Here is a 20,388-nt window from a genome sequence, read left to right as displayed (position 1 = left end):
ACGCCTTCTCCATGTCGAGGAATACTGCAGCGGCCCGCTCGCGCTTGTTACGCGCGGCGGCCAGGTCGTGCAGTACCCTCGCAACCTGTTGGGTCGTGGAGTGTTCGGCCCTAAAGCCGAACTGTTCGCCGCGTGGCTGGAGGTGTGGGCGCAGGTGCAACAGCAGCAGCTTCTCGAAGAGCTTCGAGACGGTATCGAGGAGCGTGATGGGGCGATAGCTCCCCGGCAGCAGCGTGTTCTTCCCCTGTTTGGGCAGCATGATAACTCTGCCGAGCTTCCACTTGGCCGGGAAGTGTCCGGTGCGGAGGATCTCGTTGAAGAGTCGGGTCAGCGTCGCGATTCCTCGCGGCGGCAGGCGGCGAAGGGCCTCGTTGGGGATGCCGTCCGGACCGGGTGCCTTGCGTAGTGGGGCTCGGAGAGCCATACGCCGCACCAGGCCAGGGGAGAACACGATGGGGTCCTCATCGGGGAGGATCGGCTGCTCCAGGTACCGTTCGACCTGTTCTTCGATGGTTACAAGTACATAAATTACTAGAGAGTTTACTATGATCTTCACGCTTAGGAGGCTAGGCTGGTTAATTGTAAATCGCTGAAAATATCATTGAACACTGTAACCCGGTCTTTGTCATATAATTTTGTAATCCTTTAGTCGAGTCTTACGATACCCACTACGAAAGGCATACACGGCTTTATCGCTACTACACGGCTTCAGAATGATAATTCATCCACAAATACTATATTTTTTATTTTTTCATTAAATTTAGTTTTTTTGGTTCATTTGTTTTGATTGTCATAATTTTTTTATGTACCGTACCTTTGTTGTTTTGTTTTGTAGGTATGTTTTTTACTTTACAATTTTATAATTCTACTGTTTATGTTTTTTTTTTTTCGGTACTCAGGGTATTTTCTTATTAACTGATAATAATATCATCGTTATGTCTATAGTGCATGTTGTGTCACTTGAAAACGTTGTGCATTTAAATTAATTATAACATAGGTAAGTGTTTAGATGTAAGTCCTAATGTTACAAGTGCTGGTTGTCCAAAGAACTAGGATAGTTTGATGAACGAATAGACGGATCACCTGGTGGGCATTAGGCGCTTGCGTCATGTATGGACACACGCAATATCAGACGAGTTACGAGGACGTTGCTAACCTTTTGGTGATTGGAATGGAAAGGAATGATTGGGTCATCGAAAACCTTACTAGCCCGGTCAAAATAGACAAAACCACTGCCACGTTGGTAAAGTGGACGCAATTGCGACTGCCGCGCAAGGGGTGTCAGGTTCGATTCCCGTGTCGGGAAAAAGTATTACTTTGCCTTTTTCGGATTATCGAAAATTTCTCAGTAGTAGCACCTAGTCTGGAGTTGTGTCCGGTATATGGCAATAAGCTCACCCATTATTCCATGGGACTTATCAAACAATTGGTGAAAAATGGATGTAAATTGTATAGTGGCATTACGTCCCGTAATTTGCACCTCTGCCTACCCTTCGAGGATTAAAGGCACGACACTGATGTTGCTCTCACATGGCACAAATAATACTTTTGATACTCGGTGGTTTTTGTGTGATATCATTCAGGTCGAGCACTCAAGTCGAGTCATTGCTCATTGATTACCGACGCATAACTCTCCTACGAAGCAGATTAAATTAATTAATACAAATCTCGCTCCACCTTATATCTTGGATCAAGCCCCAACATCGAAATGACACCGGTAGATATTCATAATTCATTTGCAATTAAACGCGATGGAAATACAGCGAGCCACAAAGTGGCGTAAATGAAGCTGTATAATTAACATTATCCTGTTGGCGGGACATTATAATTTACTATTCATTTTCACGTCACGTCACTTTTTGGTGTTGCTCGGGAATTTATTTATTTTAGTACTGTGTTGTGCTTTTGTAATGTATGTAAACTTTTATTGATATGTGGTGATGCTATTAATGTATTATGAGTTCAAGGTCTACTATTATTTGTCTTGTTTGGGTGAAATTTTATTTGTCGTATAGGGTGTGAAATTTATTTATTTTATTTATTTATTTATTTATTCATAAAAATCTTCCTATTCTCATTACAGGATTTTCCCAATTCAACAGTGAGGCTTAACCTAGAGTACATAATAAACTTAAGAAACTAAAAATAAATTATACAAAAAATAAGGTCATAATGAAGAAACCCTTACCTAACCTATGTATTACAAAACTACTCAATACAATACTAATCATTACTAATACGATAGATAGGTTAAACTTCTCAATATGTCTTAAATTTATGAAATGTACTTTATCAGATCTTCCCAAATCATATATTATTATTGCAGAAAATGTTTTTTAATACCTAACTTTTTTTGTTGTTGTTAACATTTCTTTGTTTGGAGCATCTAAGACGTTAACATTAAGTCAAACATCCATTAATTTTACACAATCCATTGATTTTTATTAAAACTTCCTCCTCCCACTAACTACCAATATATTTACTCAGTCACCATTAACCTTACGACATCTTTATCACTAAATCTTCAGCTAACCCATCAACACTTCACCATCTTAAAACGGCCATTCGAACCTTATAAAGCCAAAGACTAAAAACAAAACGACAGGCTGCTCATCCCACATAATACCGACGGACATGTTGACACAGTTCATCTCTCATTCGTCACAGTTGTCGAGGTAATCTCTGCAAGCCTCACATCCGGAGAAGACCGTGAAATCTGCGACGTGTTGTGACACCTTAATACCGGATCTTTGGCCAAAGATGTGTTTGTGCAGAGGGGTTTTGGTAACACTAGGTTTATGCCTAAGATGTGGAAGAATTATTTGAATGAATTTGCATTGATCAAGCGTGGTTATTAATGCTCAAACCTCCTTCATGTGAGAAGATACCTTTGGTCAGCAGTGGGCACTTGAAGGCTATTGATGTGTGATTAGAACGAACATCTTGGAGTATATTTTTATTTCTATTAAAACTGCTGAGTTATGGTATGTATAATGTGCGAATTAGTCGTGTAGTTTTAGTGTAGCCAGTAATTTAAATTTGAACAAAGCATTGAATTTTATAAATAGTATGTAGGTATTACTTTGTGGTATAATTTAGAATGTTCTAGACTTGAAAAATCTTTATATAAAATTAATTTAGGTGAATTATGAATAAATTATGTAATTAAGTCAAAATTTATAATTGTTTATAGACGTCAATGCTCTTTGTACTTATTTATTTAAAACAAAAATAAAATTAATATGTAATTTATTTTACTTACACAATATCCTTAATTCAGAAGTGAATTATAAATAAATTATGTAAATAAATGTTTTATATGAATAATCAAATCGTAGTATTTTATTTTATAGGGTAATAAATTATGTGATTATATTTATACCTGATTCGTTTGGTCGAAAGTGTTACTCACGGATATAATTCATTAATTATAAACACGACAAACATTTAAATGTTAATTACCAAAACAGTTGTATTAATAATGATATCGATTGATATTTTTCCAGTTTATTTATTTTGTAATCTACATAATTTTAGTTTTAATTTCGTATTTTATTGTGGGAATGTCAGAAAATGTGGGACGTGTGTGTGTTTGAAATGTCAAAGGAAATTATGGAATTTTGAAATGTGTTTTTTTGTTTGTGTAATACAGACTTTGGATTTAAATTACAAAATGACTTTATGTGTATCGACACACATATTTTATTTTATATGTCAAAGTAAAATAAGCTTAACGTAAATAAAAACAGAGTTTAGTGTAGACATTTTTCGCTAAATTAATTAGCAAAAAATTCTCAATGACTGATGCGACACATCTCCTACTCTATAGATACGATATACATAGTTTGGCACACATAAGAGATATGCTAATTCACACGAGTATAACCACACGTAAACGCTAGCAACCTACAAAGGGTTTTAAAGCTAGATGACGACATTAACATGTAAGTAGGAACATGATGTAGTATCAATGTAATCACTACATCTACAAGTATTTACATACAATGTTGATCTGTTGATCTGTCCGTCTGTAGCCAGGAAGTGAGATTGTATCTGACAAATGTGGACTGGACTGCAATTATGGGCCTTGATTGAGATTGGACTGATTGTGTCATAGTGCTTCAGTGGAAAAATGGATTTTAAGGACTGTTGTTTAGTATTAATTTTAATTAAAAATAAATAAGATGAAAATTATTTAATCTCTGAAAGCCCAGTATACGATCGTAGAACAAAAAACGTCATGTAACAAAGTGATAAGGTAGTACCCTACGTCACCTGCGGAGGACACGTTGGAGCATACGGTGGTGGTGTGCCCTGCATGGGCCGAGCACCGCCGTATCGTCAGGAATGTGGTCATTGCGACGGCGTCCTCTCACGCCCGGCGTTGGCAGGTCATGGTGCGAAGCGAGGGGGACTGGGACGCTTAAATCTCCTCCTTCTGTGAAGCAGTCATGCTAGCTAAGGAGGAGGAAAAAATCCTACGTCACCTTAAAACAATTTGTGAATCACACAAGGTAAGATAGGTAATAACGATTCCAAAATCGTTGCTGACCTAAAATAATTGTCTTTATCCTCGATAGATGGCGTTGGGATAATCGCGCTATGTGTACATTCATTTGGTACGACCTAGGAATAAGATAGAGATCGCTACTGAGAGACCATAAAAGAAGTGATTACTTATATTCTCATAAAAAATATTTTAGTACAACATTTTTTTTTATTAATCTGGCATTTTTATACAAATCTGTATTCACAATAACTAATAACTATCGTATATCAATTCGATACACAAAGAGAAAATCATTTGTATTATCTTACAAAACATATTAATTTAATAACCAGTTCAACAAGGTCATCGACCAACAACACAGGCCAATACAATACAATAATGATTTATTACCAAAATCTATTAAATACTCAATACAAACTTGGACATCAAAAATATAAAAACCCTGACTACCACATTTAACAATAGAATTGATCAATCAAACGTTCCATAAGGCACAGTCCTTAATCCCTCCGAATAAGAGAGACTTATCTTCAAACTGAATAAAACAAGTTTTTGATATTTTAATATTAAAATGTATAAAAAACTTGTTATATCAAGCGTTAAGCTGGTAATAAATAACGTCCCATTAATATTCAAGAGCCGACATAAAAAGTTTGCTGTCAATAAATTATTATTGTTATAAATTTATTGATGTGCTCGTTAAAATATGTTTGGTTTTAATTAGCCATCGATTTCGCCAATGTAATTTATGTTAACATTATGCGGCCCGAACTGGGACGGCTGCTGCGGACGGTGGTAACGCTGTATCTGCGATTTTGTTACTTTGTTATTTTGTGTTTAGATTTAATTCAACTTTAGTTTAAGAAAATATTATTATACAGATTTTGTTTTAGAATGCTATCTATTTATTTATTTTTGAATTCTAGGATATTACATTTCTTCACATTTTTTCTGTAAAACATAATTAACAGATTTCTAAATGGATATATCTTTATGGAATATGGAGCAAACGAGCAGACATTTCACCTGATGGTAAGCGATCAGTACCGCCCATTGATACCCGCAATACCAGAGGAGTCACGGGAGCGTTGTCAGCCTTTTAAAAAGGAATACGCTCTTTTCTTGAAAGTTTGTAGGTCGTATCGTATAATAATTCCAGGATACACATAATTTTTTAATGTTTTATTTTATTAGTCATCATTCACCCACAATAAGTTTGAAAGCACTTAAATAATAATATAATTTTTTATTCTAACATACAAAATAGTCAGTAGCATCGTTATGAATCACCAAAAAACCCACTAACCGTAGGAGGCGATGCAAAGTTTGGTCATTATCATACATATGTTGTATGTTGAATACTAATAATGACATTCGGATCTCGTATGTTAATGATATCGTCATATCGTTTCTTTTTACGACTGCCTGTGTTTAATCAACCAATAATTAATCGACTTATAAAGTGTTTTTCGAAATTAACGTCGTAAATTTTAATTTATCGCGGTATTCGGTAATAATGTGGGTGATTGGTGCGTGTGAGTTGGTGGACTGACTGGTGTGTACTAAAATCATATTTGGTGTACAGTGTACGGTCTTTTTTGAGGGTGACTCTAAAGTAGTTGTGTTGTTTACATTACCTACTAATATTTTTGTGAACCGCGAATCTTTACGCTACTATAACTGTGGGAGTTAAGTGTGTGAAAGTCATGCTATGGCACGAATTGACCGGTTCCGAGTGATACCACGACGTCACAAAAGAGACGTGATACAACGTAAGCGTCCTAACTCTCAAAAGGTCGGCTACGCACTTGTAACGTCTCTGGTGTTTCGATTGTCCATGGGTGGCGGCGATTGGTTACCATCAGGTGATGCGTCTGGTCGTTTACCGGCTTATAAAATAAAACTTACGTTAAGACTGTATCTATATAATTATACAATTTACTTAGGTTCATGCCTACATGACTATAATAAACTACCTATTCAAGTAACCAATTTTATTTAACTCTCATTTTCATCTAATAACAGCCTACACCATTACATTAAGGGCGTTCACTCACCATACCATATTATTTTCCCATTCGATTTCAAAAAAGATTTATGGCGTATTAATTAAAATAAACTGCAGGCCACTATAACGTGGCCATTATCGGCATAAAAACGTCAAACGTCGAACGTAAAGTGTATCGTACACTCGCGTGCACTCAAACTCGTGTAAACAAGTTGCGACGCACGATTAATTGCAACGCAGTGTAAAGCACGCACGTTCAATCAACAAGTGATTTGTGTTAAATGTTGTATCAATAAAACTGCACGGATGTGTAAGTATGTTGTACAGTCGGTGTAAAAAGTTCTTTCGATATGTTCTTTATTTTTTGTGTAACTTTTTTAAGTGTAAGTTTCTTTACCGTAAAGAATACTATCTTTCTCTGTTTTTTTTTTTCTCATTTTCTGTCAGGTATTATCAAGTGTATAAAGTTATATTAACTTTACTCAGTAGCGTGTTTAAAACTCATTTGTTTGTTATACATCGGCTACAATTTAACATTCATCAAATACAATAATGTAAGCATTACGATGTGTCATTTAAATTATAATGTGCTTAGTTCCAACTTCTTCATACGTCTATTATCATTAGAGGAATAATCTCGTACATTACATCGTCCCCGTCTCATCACGATAATATATCTACATTGCCTTTAATTACACAATTTTATTCGATGACTGTACTTTTAAGATACTAAATCATATCCATTCTACAAAGGAATTTGAACCCTATTTCTCAAAGAATAAAGTTAATAATAGGTTTTTGAAAATGGGAGTTATAATAAATGCATGTGGTTGGTTTATTTATATTGCTTTTTGACATGCGATGTTTTGTCAACAATGACACTCATTAGTTGAAATTTGACTTGTCACATGCGAAGTCGTCGGTTTTTATTTATTTCTTTATTTCATTTCCTTACTTTGTTGCTTCGTTGCATGCAAAAGTTTGTTTTGTAAAACAATCATACTTCCTATTCAGTAATAGTTAACTACTTAGTAATTTTATGTAATTTAAAGTTCAGTAAAAGTATGAAGACTGAAGAACTTATGCTATTATTTTATACAATATAACATGAATAGATCACAATATCGACGCATTCATTCCAGCACATTTTTTGCTCCTTTTACATAAAACGTGCAAATAAAAACTATTGTCACTAAAAACTGATACTACAGCAAAAAACATCACTAGTATAATATAAAGCAAAACATACAAAAATAAGGTAAAAATCCATTGTCCGTAGCAACAAATAATACATCATAGCGACCCACTGCCGGCTACGCGATATCGTAGAAAAACTCAGAACGAGCAGCATGGCGTCGATTTATTGATATGTAAATCATTTTAATTGGCGCCTATGGACATTTTTTAGTGTAATTGGCAGGTCGCTCGTTATTCATCTGTGCGATGAGATATGGCACTGTGGGGACAGACGTGCGATTATTTTGTTGCGACTGCGCTTTTTTTTGTTTGTTTAGTGTTGTATGGGTGACGATATAATCGTAGGTGTTTTGGTTGTGTTTGGATTGAGTTGGATGTTGAATGGATTTTGTATTAAATAGCCATGCTTTTCAAGACTGAATTATTGATAAATTATGGGTAATTAACAAGAAATAATAAAACTAATCGAGCCTTATTTTTCAGGCAATGTGAATAGTTGTAAAGTTTCATAATACGATTATAATTCAAAGACCCTAACATTTAGTCGCAAGTATGCTATTCTGTGATCAATATTTCGACGTTTCAAAAGTAAAATTTATGCGAGGAACGGCATTTACAATAACGCGACGCGGCCGTGTCGTTTATTGTCGAATGTTGGACGATGCTTCTAGCTTATGAAATATCGAATTTTGTCTCCAGTATACGCTTATTCCTTTATTGAACATATAACAAAAATTACTATTAAATAAAGTAATTAAAAATACACAACTTATCTTACCGAAGCTCTCACATTCCCCCTAATTTTAGCAACAGCACATAAAATAGCTTGGCCAACCCGATATGGTATCAGGCACAATTAATTACTGCTATGCCCAGGCGCATCCTTACGGGCGCATCGCGTGACTACAGCCCATAAACCACAAACACCATCAGTTTATGGGAGAAGCCAGCCAGCGGCTAATTGTCGCTATTATGGCTATTTCTGAATTATTTACACCATTATTAATGGTGGCTTCAAGTTCTATGGAGTTTGTTTTATAGGCTAAAGGATGGTTCGTGATGTACTTATAGTTTTATTGTGTGTTTACACTTCGAGTTCATTTTTCATGGAAATAGTTCCGAGGTAATGGCGCCACTGTCGCGTTAGGTGTTGTTAGTAATTTAAAATTGATTTTGTTGTTTAGACGGTCTCATCAAATTAATGGAGACTAAGCATAATAACTTGAGCTTTAATTGGATATTAAAAGAGGTAAGTAGAAGCATAAATAAATAAATGTTTATAAATCAACTGATTATTAAATATGCTTTATAGTACAATCTTACGCGACAAGTACAACGCAATTAATGGCCATTTAGAGTTATTTTACGATCACTTAATGCCTATTATTACCAAGTATTTATTCATAGGGAATTAAAAATAATGCAGATATTAAATCTTTGTATGAATATAATTGTATTACATGATGGCTGTACATAATATTAATTAATCGATATAAATATATAAAACCCTTTCGTTATTGACTGACATACAATGCACAACTGAAAATACAGGACCTAGGAAGCTGAACCTAAGCATTTACATAATATGTGTATTTTTGGCATGTGTAAAAGAACACTATTAGAGGATTTCCTTAAAACCCCTTGGGTATAGAAAATACAGAAATCAACTTTTGTACATACGGAGCTAGTATAGTCATACATACTAATGTGATAGTTTATGTGTTTGTTTGTTACTCCTTCACGTCAAAACGGCTGTAGGGAACGAGATGAAATTTAATTTATATTAGAACAAGTGTAGAATAATACATAAGCCACTTTTTATCCCACGGAAACGCAGGCAAAGCAAAACCGCTGGCAGAAACTAGTATGTATATTGCTAATATTCTAATAAATAATAATAAATTATGTGCTATAATAATATCAGCTCTTTCATGTAATATGTCGGCGTCGTAAATCGTTATTGAATGATCAAGTACATTTATTTATGCCCACCATTCAGCTCGGTGCATCCCATGTTATCACACTTATCACCTATTTACTAATTACGAGTCAACCTTGCCTCGGACAAGTTTATCTTAAATATGAGTGTCAACGTCCATTAGTACGCGGTACTAAAATATTGTGCAGAAGATTTATTTGTAGATGGAGTTGATCACTTTCCTGGTTCATCTGCCGTTAGTGGGGCAGTAAAGTGATCCAGGGGAGACCACGGATCGGGAGACGAAGACCTTCCGGTAGGTGGTTCGACGACATCGTCAGAGTCGCGGAGAGCCAGTTGATGTAGGTAGCGAGGTGCCGTTTGGCATGGAGGACTAAGGGGGAGCCTTTGTCCAGCAGTGGTCGTCTTCCGACTTATGATGATGATGGAGTTGAGAACCAATCATTTTGTCTGTAAGCTTTTCTGGACTGTTTCAAAACTCTGATCAACTTGGCTATTACTATCTCAATAATTGGTACATAGTTTTACATATTCGATAAGAAAAATACATTAGATTAACCATCAGCTAAACTAATAGGAACTTAATCAGAACATTATAAAGTATTTTTTCATGCTTTTCTAGAAGTGAATTACTGAAATGATTATTACATATACAAGTTATCCAAAAGTTGCTAAAAATACATCATAAGTCTAACTAACTTCTCTAGAGACAGTTAAAACATACCCAATTATTGCACACTATTTATATAAAATTTCTTATCTTAATATTATTATATCAAACTGTGTGGAGTTGTCTTTCTTTCTTGGAAACGTTATGAGCAATACTATTGAACGTATTTATTATACAAATCGTGATAAGTTTTCGTGATAGCAAAGTTCAATTTATTACAAAATCACAATGATCGGTCACGTTTTTTGGATAAATCATGTTTGTCAAATAAATCTTTTGTGATATTTACAAATGAATGGCTTTATGACCGTAATCTAAATTGTGTTGGTACATAAAGTTTCTCAGGCTTTAATTAAGTCTGCACGCAAATAATATTACAACACAAAATAAATTGTCACTTCGCTAAGCGATGACACCATCTTTTATTATACATGAACAACTTATAAATCTCTTGATTTATTACCAACTATTTCATATAATATCTTGCAACTGTCTCCCTTTAGTTTCTGGTAGTATAACACAAAACATAGAAGCAATAAACGGTAGAACTGCAAATATCAATGAAGGTATCCAATGTGGGTTGATGGTTGCTACAAATGGCGCAACCATTGCTCCTATTTTAGCACCAGCAGAGCTCAAACCGTAAGCCATAGTGCGCAATGGAGTAGGGAACAATTCAGAAACGTAAACACAGAGAACTCCGAATGTGGTACAGGTGGCTGCAAAACCGATGATGCCAAGTATAGTACACCCTGTATGTCCTGGTGGCACAAATATGAGGATCGTCATTGTGATACCAATGACTGATAAAGTTGCTACTGTAGATATCCTTCTACCAAAGGTTTTATTCATCATCATTGCTAGCGGACATGTTGGAATCTAGAAAAATAAAAACAAAACTTTATCGTGATCAATTTAAGAACTCTTATTGTTTGACAGATTAGGTGAGAGTTTGATGTACTGACCTGTATGGATCCTAATAATATCACAATCAAATAAACATTCGATCCAATAAACGTAATGTATTGGTTTATGCCAAAGTAACAAGCTCCTGCTGAAATCCAGATCATTATTGAAGATATTGTCTTCAAAGCAATCTTCTTAGTTCTGAACAGATCCAAATATGATGACTTGCGTACTTCTTTGTCATTTACTAGCATTTCATCTAGAGCCATGGCAATATTTTCTCGTATAGCTGAAGTGTTTAACTTGTTTCTAAAAATAAATACATTTTATCAGTTTAATTGTTTAAGACACTATTTAATAAATAAGACAATAAAATAATGTTACCTTTTCGCAGCTCTCGTTAAAACTTCAAGAGCTTTCTCTCCATTACCTTTAGACATCAACCATCTGGGTGATTCAGGTAAGCAAATAATAAACACGTAAATAAAAAATGATGTTATAGCATACTCCATAAGGAACATTCTCCAATCCACAGCAAAATAGGCAAATACAGAGAGCAGTGCTTGTGCTAATCCATCAGGCATTATTGCTAAACTGCCCGCAGCCTCTCTGTGCTGTGGTCCAACTATTTCAATAATAAATACTAGACTGATTATCATTGCACCACCTGAGGCCATTCCTATAAAGAACCTCAAGCCGTTAAATATCCAGTAACTTGGAGAAAATGGCACAGCTGACATAAATACGATGTTAAGAAATGAAGATATTATTAATCCAATACGGCGGCCGTATCTGAAACAAAATAACTCAATATTGTCATAGTCAAACAAAATTTCATAGGAAAAATAAAGTATTGAGTGTGAAATATGATTACCTGTCCGAAATCCACCCAAACAAGGAAACTCCAACTAGAAACCCAAACATTAACATTGATTGAGTAAAACTAGCTTTCCAAGCATTCTCACAAATCAATCCAAATTCTGAGATCAATGTCTCGTCAAATAAATCTTCATAATACTTGTATTCCACACAGTTACTGTAACACGTTGAGTTTTCTGCTTTTATAGTTGCATTATTTTCAAATTGTGTGCATATAAATTCTGTAGTAGGTGTGAGGAAAACGATTGATAGCATGTTCCATATTGCTGTTAGTCTTACAAACGCTGCGATCACACAAACAGTTGCTTGCCACACACCAAATGCACCGATAGATTTCACAATATAATCATCTTCAAAATCACTTTCAAGTAATCGAACAGTACTACTAACTCGTCTATCCCTTTCCATAGTTATTTTTATAGAATCTGCAATAAAATTTGATGCTACTTCGTGATTTTTGAGAATTAAAGGGTTAAATCTTAGCGACATTTAAAATATTATAATTAATAATATTCACTTTCTATTTTACACATCATTAACGAAAGTAAAAACAATACTGAATGGCGAAATTAATATTATGTCTGTACTTATCAATAATATTGTTTTGAGTTCCATTCGTCAGTTGATGTAACTGTAGATCAATGAACTGTAACTTGTTGTAGGTCATGGATAAAGGTCTGACATGACACAATTCAGTATTGTTATCTTTAATTAATAATTGTATTGTTTTGTTAATTACTCCGTCGCCATCATGTAGGTAAATTAAGTGTCTCTGAATTGAAAACAGATCTCCCTAATAAGTAGTCGCCATTACCCAATTTATACAGCTTAAATGAGAGTCTCCGTCTTGTCCGACGCGTTTCCATAAATAAACCTCCCAGAACCGCCTTTGTTCGTATCGTTATTTCGGCGGACGGAACCACACGGGTTGCTTGTCCTCGCATTTTTTATCCAACGCCCAGCCCAATTAATCTTCCTTATCGTCCCATCGCCGCCAGTTAAATAATCGCGGCGCAGACGAGTTTAACATAAATTAAGTTTTCCACGACACCTGAGATACCCCCCTTGTGTTAAGAGCCTCGGCTAAATTGTCTTTACCTGCGGACCAGGTTAATTTGAACTGTATTCTGGGTAAATAAGAGTTGTTGAAAATGTTTTTGTGAGTTTGCCGGTCAGTAATAATGAGGCTTCGTCGAGAGATGTATATCGCAAGCCAGAAAGAAAGGTTAAGTGTGAACATTTGTTTGTTAATGCCCTTGTATAATGGATTCGTGGTTCTTTTTCGGTTGGAATGATAAGTTGTTTTACTTTAATTGATCGATCGCTTGATTTCTTTCGGGTTTTGTAAACGGTGAACGAATTTCTCTTACATGTAGACAGGTCGGATAAGTAAAACGGTAACGGGCTGATTGATGACAGTATTTAGATTTCGTTCCAGTGGTTGGGGACATATTTTTCGTTGGTTTTTGTCATCGAGATTAATACATTAATACTTATCAACATTAAGGGAAAAAATGTTGCTTTGAGTTGAGATAAACTCAACCCTCATAAAATTGAACGTAGCAAGTTAGTCAAAGAAATTTGGCGCCGCATAAACACCTAAATGATTGTAGATTAGTGATAATGTACGATGTACAAAGAATAATTATTGGCTAAGTTCAGTCAGGGTCAACAAGAGAGCGCCCCGGACTGATAATCTCAGCTAACGTCAAGTTAAAAGCCGCGTAAATCTTACTAAGCACAGAGGCGGGGTAGAAACGCGTAATTCAAATAGATTGTCTCAGAACAATCTCTATAGCTTTTTACTTCTCTATTACTTTTATTACTTTAGTGGATGGGCACCGTTATTTATTTCATCTCAATAAACTTACGCTTTTACTTGTTATACACATTTAATCTAATGCCGTGTTTGTTTTTCTAAAGAGTTAGATATGTAACAACATGTGTTTTTCTTTCATCATCTCGATCAGACATCCAGTGTTGAACAAGGACTCTTAGTCCTCCACGTAGTACGACGGAGTATTGTTCTTTATTTTATTTAATACTTATCCACATTATCAATCCATTGCTGCATTAATCAACTCATCATTTCTATCTACACTTTTTACTACAACGAACAATTTTTTTACTGCTTTATCTTCAACATCAAAACTTTGATTTCCATCAGTACCATTAAATACATTTCCAACCATAACTCTCTCTATGTTTCTTCCACCAACAACTACCACATCACTAAGTATGTCAACACATTCCCCGGTTGTTTGCTCAAATAAAACATACGTTTCGAAAATTGGCCAAATCAATTATCGTTATTACTCAGCTATTTCCCCTCGTGCCCACTCTGTTTGAGATTTCATACCAACGATAGTTATATCAATTTGGTCGTATTAGCAACCGTATGTTGTTTACAATTGTTGTACAGCTTTTGAAATACGATTTTCCCTTTGTGTGGTCGATGCGTTAATGTGTGAAGCATAGGTTGTGACGAACTAATTGAAGTAAATTGATTGTTGTCAATAATTCTAGGATATGATTCGCAGAATTTTCAATTATAATGTTATGTTTGTTGATTTTTTAAATTAGTGTTGTCCATGACACGTGTACGAGTATAGTGAAAATAATCTTTGTTTTTAGAAAAGCTTTATATTAAGTGTGTGAAACGGTAATACAGTTACACTTTTCTCCAGTTATGTTATAAATCACCTTTTAGATTTTAGTTATAGGAATTACAGCATTGGGTACATGCCGTAATGAGTACCTCTGCCTACCCCTTCAGGGATAAAGGGCGTGACGTTGCATTATAGGAATTCGTCAGTTTTCATCGAACATTTTAACACGGCGGTTTAAGAATTAGAACACCGTGTGTATATTCCGTACCCATGAAAATGAAAATGTCATTTCACAACTGAAACCTTCTAATAGATAAAGTACCCAAACATACATAACCTACGTCATACCCTATATTATTATTTGCTTAAAAATAACATCTAATGTCCTATAATTAAGTATCAAAATAAAAAACCGTGCCTTCACGCCTGCTAATCAAACTGCTAAAACGCAGTTACGTTCATTTAGCATCACAAGTCGGACAAAGATCAGTTACCACGTTTGATGGCCTGTTTGTTCGTCTGTTCGCACGTTTCTAAGTAACTGCTGTAACTGGACGTTCTTATATGTAATGTGTGCGTGATTGATTAGTTTATTTTGTTGATTTTAATACTTCTTGCTAAAATTTTTGATAATTTTTATCGTGATTTGCAGTTGTTAGCGTGTGTCCAAATATAGAGATTGTTTGTGCTACTGTTTAGTATGGTGTGACTTCAATATTTATTTGATGTGTTTCGTGAGTGCTACGTGTGATTTGTCATGCTTGGTTTGTAAGTGTCCGTATGGTAACAATCATGTTATTATAGGGTTTAGACAGGATGTCTCAATGTTTCGAAATTCTGTTGAAAAGTAAAACATACGTATATTGCGATTCTTTGCTTTTCTATTCAGTTTTAAACAATTTATTTATTAGGTACTATCAGTAAAGGTTTGTATGTACGTATTTGTGCTATGTAGAAGTTTAAATTTAAAAAACTTTAAAGTTTATCAAATTATGGCATCGAACTCACAATCACGTACTTAGCATGCAACCATTAGATTAATAAAGATACAATCGAAAGTTGAAATAAAAACATTTAAATTGCTTTTAAAACTTTAAACATTCATAAATGATCGTAAGGAGATCGTTGAGGGACCTATTGTTTATGAAAATCTCATAAAAGAAAGGGAATGAGAAAATCTTCAATAAATTAACCCGAAAATCCCCATCACTGAAATGCACAGTGGGCACTCTGTAAAAACCAGGTGGGCAAAGAAATAAAAAGCTGGATCGAGTCGTTACGTCGGACGCGAGACGTCGTTACAAACGAGCGGAGATCTGCGATAGCCAGCTGAACTTGTGGGCGGGATCTGCACAGTGGGCAATTGGATACAATTGCGTGGAAAAATGGGTAGTATTTTTTCTTATTTTCGTAAAAGAAGTACATATAATAATGATTAAAGTAAATTTCTAAATTCTAATTAATTAAAATGTAGAATTATTTTCTTAAAAACTTGATGATGATGAAGCAATATGTAACGTATTTTTTACACTACAAAGATTGTCAGTATCAAGTGAAAAGGCAAAGAAATACAAAAAAAATTACATTGAATTTTCACCGCAATTACAAACTTTTTTATCAGGTCAAAAATAAAATAAACTCAAGTTCGGACTTTATCTTCTTAGTGGAAATTGCACCTGAAAAAGCAAAGCAATGAGTAATTTTTAATTGTATTTGTATAAAAATACAAATTTAATAGAATAAACAGCCACATCACTGTACCTTCAACAATCCCCCATGTATCCCACAATGCACATAGAGTAAAGAGACAATCAGAGGCGGGCAGCGTTAACGTTGCTCCGTAACGATCCCGGATAATCCCCGCGATCGAGTCGACGATGCCGATCCAATTTACCCGGCCGATACCCGGGTCCAGTTCACGTCGTGTTATTTGAGACGATTCCGATTTATTTTGTAGCCAGCCCTCGGTTATAAAATTTAGTTTTTCATTTAGAATTTTATTTGTTTTTATTTTGAGGTTCGTTCTATGGTTTTGAGAATGAGAAGATGTTGTATTTTATTATTTAGCATTATGTGTGTGCGTTGTCTTTTCAATTTCGTGAACTCTCTTTATTTCAGAAACATAAAAGGGCATGTTTTATAAATGTTTTAGAAGTCGAGTGTAAGTTAAATCTAGATAAGAGTAGAGCTTGGCGTGTCTGAAAACGTATTGTTTTGTTATTTGTTTCATGGCCATTGTAAAGAAAAGATAAGAAGCCAGTTTTCACTGTTTTACTACATTCGATAACCATGAAAATCATGTTCTAATCTTTGTTTGTACAATAGTTATACTGTCTGTACGTATTCCGAGAAACTATTTCATCATCACCGCGTATTTACACAATAAATTATCGAATTGTCTCATATAAGAAATACCAATATGTACAAATAGTAAAAATATATTGATTTAACTAAAAATGTCATGGAAACGAAATACGAGGTTTGTGTGTCGTCGGTATCTTTGTCGTCTGCGCATTAGCAAGCTGATACTAAACTGACCAATCCGTTTGCTCCTTTTTCTTCGTGACGAACGATACGAGCCGACAGGACCCGAATGGTTTGTCCAACAAATTTGAAATTCGATTTTTAGAACTTGGTATTGACATGTGGTCCTTCTGGGAACGTGTGTGATGTGAGGGCAAACGCGATTTTAACGTGTCCACGCTAAAGATCGCCGGGCGGTTGACGTCGGCAAAGAAAAATAAATATTTATTTATTTATGCTGCTCCTCTAATCACTTTTGTAATTCTATGGAATGGGGATAAAGTTTAAAAAATGTGCATGTTTGCTGCTACCATTTTCGTTGCTTTTGTCCGATGTTTCGTAGTAAATATAGAAATTCTTTTGACTTTCGTTATCTGGCTCCTGTTTTTTATATTATTTATATTGTATGATTATGTATAGTTTTATACATCCAACTGGGTTACAATATACCAGATACACTGAGGTTAATTAATATCCATATTGATGAGGGAAATAAAGCAAAAACGTCCACTTGTCAGCTGCCTGTCATTCTGTATCCTTTAAAAGAGTTATCTGATCGAGTTGAGTCATTATAGGATTAATAATTTATTATGGCCCAGAAACCTGTTAATAAATATAAGTACCACACATAACTGTACTGAAGGTATTCTAGCTATTTTTGTTACAAGGGAGATTTGACTCGTGAGAATTTTATTAGAAGACTAGTGTTTGATTGACAAATTAGACAAAATTAATGGCTAAACTCTTTCTTAAAAGATAAAAAAGAAAGTGGGTACAATACGAAAAATGTTCATCGAATTTTCTAATGGAAGATTTCCAATAAATAACCTTATCACTACAAGTGATGGACTGCGTACATAATTCAATGTAAATACACACTCACACTGTTTGCCAACAACTTAACGCTGAGTTTCTTTTTTGATTAACATAAGTACACTAAAATGTGTGAGCAAATAAACTTGCCGACCGATAATTTATTAATACGCCTAAACGTGTTGTTTGCACTTCAATTTAACGGTCCAGTACTGAAGAATTTCTAAATAACTTCTTAGTCATCTCATTTTGAACCCTATTCAGAAAGGCAAACAGTGTAGTTTAGTTAGAATTCTCACTGACTAATGAATTTGCAACACATGCCAATGCAAAACTGATTTGATTCGCAAATAGATGCAAAATGACATGTTATTTTTGGCACTTTGTCATTTCAACACTGTATTCACATGTCAGATGCTACTACACGATTTGAATTTACACCACTACTAAAAGCTTTATAAAGAGAACTGGCAAATTCGATGTCAGTAAAAAACAAAGCATATTGCCAAACAATCATAAAACGATTACATATGAGTCTCGCAAGCATTTCATTTTATTCCCAAGTAAACGATAAAAATAAAAGCAATAAAACGGAGGACCTTAAAAGAGGGTTTGAAACTACAGAAATAACACAAAAGTGTACGAAAATCGATTAAACTTAGCCAGTTTCGGAGACAGTCATTTACGGAGATCATAAAACTGAAGATGTCGATGTCACTTCGACCTTATTTGACGAGTTTCAATTCTGCTCCACCTCAGCCTGAGATCAAAAGTCGGGTTGAGTATTTATCGACACTTGAAATGACATGGAAGGCACAACTTAAATTGAAAGCGTACAATATTTTATTGGCTGTTAATAAAGATATTGTTTTCTTTATTGGTTTGATTTATGGCGAGGATCCATATTATCCATACAAGTTTGTATTGCATATACAATTGCGTAAAACTAATAATAATTGAACACAAATTTATAAAAAGCTGAACCAAAATTTGACTGATGTCCACAAAGTCCACAGCTTGCCACGACAAAAATTTTAACAGTTTTCACAAAACAACAATATAGATAACTATTTATAGGTGACACCTCTAGGCGTAGTAAAAAGGTTGGTATTTCAACCTCAAAGTACTTTACCACGTGTCCGACGTGACTGGTCGAGACACGTAAAAAGAGTGATCGTATAGAGGGCAGCACATTCGAACGACATATAACTGGCCACCGGGGAACCACTGCATTGACCATTCCGAATAAAATACGTTTTTACGACTCCACCGGCGTTTAGGGCTGTTGGCAATTTTAGTTTTTTGAAATTTTTAAGTTTATTTATTTTGTAACTTTTATTAAATGGTTTTTGAAAGTTATTTTGTAGTATTAGTTTTTGACCAGTAAAATTCATTGGTAAAAATGTGATTGGTAAACTTACTCTATCAATTTTTAAGCCCATGTAGACCTAACTAAAATTGTTACTGTATCTTATTTTCTTTCACATATGTTTACGTATTTACTTTCCTACAACATCTACATTAACATGTTCACAATACACCAATCACAACCTTATTAGCTAACATACACACATATTAATTTGCTCCACAAAAACAAACAGACAATTTCCCTCCCATAAGTTACCGAGTACGTGCCACCCCTAACTCCGGAAGAACTCAGTTATAGTTTCAACAATATTTACGGGAACGATGTTGCTGAAAATATTGTCTGCAATTTATTGTTCAGATTTCGTGTGTTTCCGATTTATCGCTCACTGAGTTGCGTAGCGACGGATAAGGTAGTACTGAAACTTCAGTAAAGTTTTAGGGTAAAAAGAAAAATTGCTGTCGTTTCTCCCTTTCTTGGCTAGACTTATTTTGTTTTATGTGTGACTTTTTTGGTGTATGTTTTCTTGTGTTATGGTTTATTTGATTACATATCTCTTCGTGAATTCTTTTTCATATTACTACTAAAATGTATCCGATATTTTAGTACCTGTTACATTTTTACAGGTAAAATCAGAAATAAAACAATATACTATTGATGTAATCTTACTGCCAAATGAATATGGATATAACTTATAGTAACAAATTAGTTAAACCGACCGAACCGAGCCGACACCAAGTCCGTAAGTGTACTCAAAATTAACACATGGTATGATCGATTATTTTTAAACACCGCATACAACCTACCACCCTTATAAACTCAAACAACTATATTAATCATGAAAAACATTCAGCACACTTTATCGATATCGACACCGGCACATCACTAGGCAGTCAGCTTATCCGGTGTACAAGTAACAAGGCGTCGGATTTGTACCGACGTGACGCGATACGTCGCCGACGGAGGCT

The 20,388-nt window shown here is 34.9% G+C and overlaps 1 protein-coding gene across 1 annotated transcript; it reads right to left on the bottom strand.

Annotated features, from left to right (window-relative positions):
* Nucleotides 1-10,711: 10,711 nt before the first annotated feature.
* On the bottom strand, nt 10,712-12,673 carry LOC118268697 (solute carrier family 22 member 3-like). Its single transcript, XM_050706674.1, has 4 exons — nt 12,105-12,673; nt 11,615-12,022; nt 11,290-11,539; nt 10,712-11,203 (listed from the first exon to the last, which is right to left on the bottom strand). The coding sequence occupies exons 1-4, from the start codon at nt 12,596-12,598 to the stop codon at nt 10,796-10,798; spliced, it is 1,560 nt and encodes a 519-aa protein (XP_050562631.1). The 5' UTR covers nt 12,599-12,673; the 3' UTR covers nt 10,712-10,795.
* Nucleotides 12,674-20,388: the final 7,715 nt, after the last annotated feature.

The sequence above is a fragment of the Spodoptera frugiperda genome, chromosome 29 (assembly GCF_023101765.2).
Source record: "Spodoptera frugiperda isolate SF20-4 chromosome 29, AGI-APGP_CSIRO_Sfru_2.0, whole genome shotgun sequence".
NCBI classification, from domain to species: domain Eukaryota; kingdom Metazoa; phylum Arthropoda; class Insecta; order Lepidoptera; family Noctuidae; genus Spodoptera; species Spodoptera frugiperda.
Note: the sequence above shows the minus strand (reverse complement) of the source record. Positions and strands in the feature narration are given on the sequence as shown.